Source organism: Achroia grisella, unplaced genomic scaffold (assembly GCF_030625045.1).
Source record: "Achroia grisella isolate CSIRO2021 unplaced genomic scaffold, CSIRO_AGI_Agris_v1 utg241, whole genome shotgun sequence".
NCBI lineage: Eukaryota > Metazoa > Arthropoda > Insecta > Lepidoptera > Pyralidae > Achroia > Achroia grisella.
The window spans coordinates 4,033,279-4,038,169 of record NW_026712734.1 but is presented as its reverse complement, the minus strand read 5'-3'; the positions used below and the strand labels follow the sequence as shown (position 1 = coordinate 4,038,169).

The following is a 4,891-nucleotide window of genomic DNA, read 5'->3' as shown; positions in this document are numbered from 1 at the left end:
ATTTATTTATAGATTGCGCTTGTAAATTATACGTACGTACAATGGCCTTGCAGTGGAAGAATACGATACCCGCATATGTCATATGTATAAATATTTATGCTTTTCTACAATGCTCGCTGTGGATGGTGATATATGAGTTTTTGAAATCGTAATTTCAGACCTCCTGTATCCATAAAATCCATCCTTAGAAGCATAACTAATTCTTAGCATTCCTAATATCATTATGATAATATCACCTTTCGAAGAGCATATTCACATCCAACATGACAGACTCTGAATATATAACGGTTTCTTGTAATAATTTAGTATCTTACGCTGAAATAACTAAATATTTTTCATAGAACAATCAACAGTAAGTTTCTTTCCTCTAAACTCCTCTTCTATATCTAAAAGTGTCCTATCCTTAGTTTCAGGTAAGAATATACCAACTATTATAAGACAGTATAACACTAAACCTGAATACAATAAGTATGTCCCGGAGAACCCGATTGTATTGAATAACAATATTATGGTCTTCATACTGATGAAAAGATTCATTGACATACAAAACGTGGTGATTCCTCCACATAATCCTTTGTATTTTAATGGGAATACTTCACCAGCAAGTACATAAGCCATGGGTAATGCGCCTATAGCTATAGAAAACATTTGCAAGTATATCAGCAACATTCCAATATAAGGATAATCATTTTGCAGCAAAATTGTTTGTTTAGCAAACGAATAACCGGAAATAAAAATTAATGTTGCTAAGTTAATACCAACAGTTACGAATATTAAAAGCCTTCTTCTCATTTTCTTTACTAAAACCAAACCTACAATATTTGACAGTATCCTCAAAACGTCCGTGGAAATAATAGTCAGAGCAATATCTGACTCAGAACCTACTAAGTTTTCTGTAAGATCAACTAGATATGACGTTAATATATTTATACCACTCCATTGCGCCATTGCAAATACGTGAAACATTATGAATACAGGCAAATAAAACGTTCTATTCTTAACAGTTTCCTTTACGTATCTTACACTGTTATTAACTTTTTCTCCAATGTTATCGTGTGTTGTTATATCTTCGTATACTTCAGTAACAATAGTTGCTGCTATCATCTTTTCTAATTCCTCTTCTTCCTTATCACCTCTTAAATATCTAAATACATATTTACATTCTTCATACCTCCTTTGTTCGGCTAACCAACTTGGTGACTCTGGTGATAGTATAACTATAATTATATCTGCTATTGCAATACCAATGCACACATAAGAGCATATCTGCCAATTTATATAAATTCCCATTGTGTGAATCACAAATACTCCAATACTTATTGAAATTGAAATCGTCATAAGAAATGCCCCACGATTTCTTGGACTAGTATATTCTCCGATAAGAACGGGACCTAACGTAGTTATCATACCTATTGAAATTCCTTGTAAAAACCTTGCAGCTATCATTATGTTCACGGTGTTAGACAAAACAATGCACACCCATCCTACAATACAGCCCAGGACACTTGTGAGGTTTGCAATTTTTCTTCCATATTTGCTCATTATCGGTGGTACTATAAAGTTGCCTGCAATTATACCGAAACTGGGAAGTGCAGCTGGAATGTAAAAGAATAAGTGATTACATTTATAAATCAATTAGAGAATTAGAGTACTAATTTATAAAAACATATTGTATGGGACAACATACCATTACTCGGGCAATCTTTTGTCCAATTCAACTCGTAAATTAAGACGGTCTGAACCAAAGCTCAAACCTCTAGCAGTGCCCTTAAACTAAAGTCGTGTCTGTCACGCAGGCAATGGACTTCAGCTGCTCCATAAGTCCTTCGAGTTTGGAGTGCCACCTGTACTCGTCATTATTCGAAGAAGCTGTAAGGGCCAGATGCGGCCGGATTAGCCTTAGAATAGTAAACAAAAATCCAGGATTATCCGGAAGAATTATTAACATTGTAATCAAATCTGATCTTTAAGCCAAACCAGGTGTTTGCGCAATTCCCTTTGTATAGTTTAGTTTCTTGTTGGTAATTACGAATAAAATCCTTTGATAATAATACGTATTTAGTTTTAATAGTTTAATCTTTACATCTAGACACGCGGTAGCGTGTCAAGCCGAGTTTCAAGTAAACTGGCAAGCAGCACCGTGTGTATATTTACACGAACCATTTGGAGCCACTTTTGACGCCCTCATAACTCAAAAACTAACAATGACAAGACAAATTCGAAGCCCCGAGTGAAGTTGTTGCCAGTCCTATAGAGGGAGGCAAACCGTGTTCCACTGGGGGGAAGGGGATTGTTAGTAATGTGGACTCTTGACCCCATTGCTATCAATGTACTATGTCAGGTTGACCTCTACGTAGTTCCCCCTGGAAACCATCGTGATAAATTACATGTGAATTTGTCACGATGGGCTAACTGACCTGACCTCATGCTCATCTTATCATCCTCCACTGGTGCCCCGCCAGCGTAAACCGTTAGCGCAGGCGGGTGCACCATTTCATTATCACATAAAAAAAAAAAAAACCGTGTTCCACTTCACATTGATGACGCATTTGATTCCTTATGAGTTTGATAGATTCTGTTAATACCAGGATATGGGTTCTTTAATAGTTAATACATAACATATTATGCAGCAGACAATTTACAAACGGAAAGAGCAGCTAACCTTCCTTGTCCCATTTAGGTAAACTCGTGGATTTGGAATAAGGGACGCAAGGTGGTGATAATGTTTCTTACCTATCCAAGATCCAGCAGAATCATCCACTTCTAACATCGAGTCCTGACTCTTCAGTTGAGGGAGCAATACAGCAGTAAACCCCATTACTAGCCCCATATTCGACATGTTGATTGATACCCCAGCTGTTACAAAACACTGTAATAGTAATTAATTTTATGTTCTTTGTTAACTGTATGAAAGACGACTGCATGCAACTGAAATGCAAATGTTGAGATGGATGTGTGGTGTGACAAGAATGGATAAGATAAAGAATGAATGCATTAGAGGAAGTATGAAAGTGGCGCCGGTGTCAGAGAGGTTGAAGAGTCATCGTCTCTCATGGTATGGACATGTAATGCGTAGGAATGAGGATAATATTTTAAGGATGGTGTTACATATGAATGTGGATGGTTATAAGGGCAGAGAAAGGGCAGGGAAAATTACACCTGATAGTTGGCATGTATATATTTACTCAAATCTGAAAAACAGTATGATTTAGTATTTATTTTTAATTATAATTGTAATTTAATTTATTATTTATTTTTAATTGTAATTTAATTTATTATATGACTAATTTAATATTTTATTGTTAAATTTGATTAGTTATTCTATTCCGAATGGACATATTTGTGCTTAATTTTGGTAAATTTTTATTATTGTTTTATATTATGTTGACATCCATAAAATTGTTATATGGGGCCTGACCAAAATAGATTTACTTAAATAAATCAATTTAAGTCAAACAGAAATGTAAAAGATTAACATCTGTGGAAAGAAAAAAAAGGGCAGATAAAGGCCGAAAAAGAAATGGATGTAAGATGATATGGTAAGAAAGCACAAGGAAGTAAATAACGCGATATGTTTTGGCTTTTAAATTATTATTAGATAATATTGTGGATGAGAATACTAATGTAATGCTGAATAAATGTCTAAACTATTATTATTATTATAAAATAAATAAATACTAGTGGTCGCTCAGCCGTCCAAATTCAACCACAATAAAAAAAGCAAAAATAAAACCAATAACTTTAATTCTTGTTGCTGATTCAGAAACCTTTTTTTATGCATATTTAAAAAAAAGTATTTTGCACTCTCTATCGTTTTTTATGTCCACTTTATGGTTACTAACAAACTTCTTCCACTCTGAGATACAAATTCCAATAAGTAGATTTTCTGCCGTTACAGAGGTTATAAGTAAGTGTGTCTATCTAGACTCTAGATAGACACAAGTCTTTGTGTCTCTAGATTCTAGAGACACAAAGTCTGGGCATTGACAACTTATGAATTAAAACAAAATTTCGTACCCAAAGAGGTGTGCAGTAGACTTGTGTCTATCTAGACTTTAGATAGACACAGGTGTTCGTATCTCTAGATTCTAGAGACACAATGTCTTGGCATTGACAACTTATGAATTAAAACAAAATTTCAATGTTTACATATTAACAGCTGTGTAACTTAAAGATTAAACAATTACACTAACCTGTACCAAAAATGGTGAAATCCATGATTTTGACTTCATTATTTAAATTTAAACTACGGAATTTATTAAAATGTTATCATTATAAAAAGAACATCCATAAACTGTAACGTTGTAATAACTTCAACGAAAATTATATATTAATACTTAGATAACGTGTTCAAATACATTTACCATTTTTATTTATATAAGGCTTCTGTTAAATAATTGTATTAGGTATGTTTATATAATACTATATATAAAGTTCTTTAGAAATGTAGTGACATCTTACGGTATCTAAAGCAGCCCCGGATCTAAAAGGGGGAACACGGGTTCCGTGCCCCGAGAGACAAATTCGAACTTGGCTGATGAAACACATTTTAGACGCACCTTTTACAACTTGACCTCTTACGGACGTCAGTCGTTGAAAATGAAGACATGACTGTTAAAAAGTCACAATTATTATTAGAAAAACTAATTGTGCAAATTACGACGGCCGATAGAGATCAGTGGAAGAGAATGGCATACTGCGCCGACCACAAATAATGGGATAAAGGCAAGACAATGATGATGAATTGGACAATTTAACATAATATTATATATGTATATTGTAAAAATGTTTGCCGGACGGCGAGTTCAGGGGAGTGCTATGTTATATATTAATTTTCGCACCACCTCAAAAATAATTAAAATCGGGAGCCGGTCTAGAGGTAAATAAATAT

The 4,891-nt window shown here is 34.2% G+C and overlaps 1 protein-coding gene across 2 annotated transcripts; it reads right to left on the bottom strand.

The window, feature by feature from the left end:
• Window positions 1-324: 324 nt before the first annotated feature.
• On the bottom strand, window positions 325-4,232 carry LOC131842699 (facilitated trehalose transporter Tret1-like). 2 transcript variants are annotated; one of them, XM_059191275.1, is made up of 3 exons: window positions 4,194-4,232; window positions 2,734-2,869; window positions 325-1,595 (listed from the first exon to the last, which is right to left on the bottom strand). In XM_059191275.1, exons 1-3 carry the CDS (start codon window positions 4,230-4,232, stop codon window positions 325-327), a joined length of 1,446 nt encoding a protein of 481 aa, XP_059047258.1. The 2 variants fall into 2 exon arrangements, with proteins under 2 accessions (XP_059047258.1, XP_059047259.1); XM_059191276.1 differs by lacking the exons at window positions 2,734-2,869; window positions 4,194-4,232 and adding an exon at window positions 1,688-1,778.
• Between the last annotated feature and the right edge of the window lie 659 nt (window positions 4,233-4,891).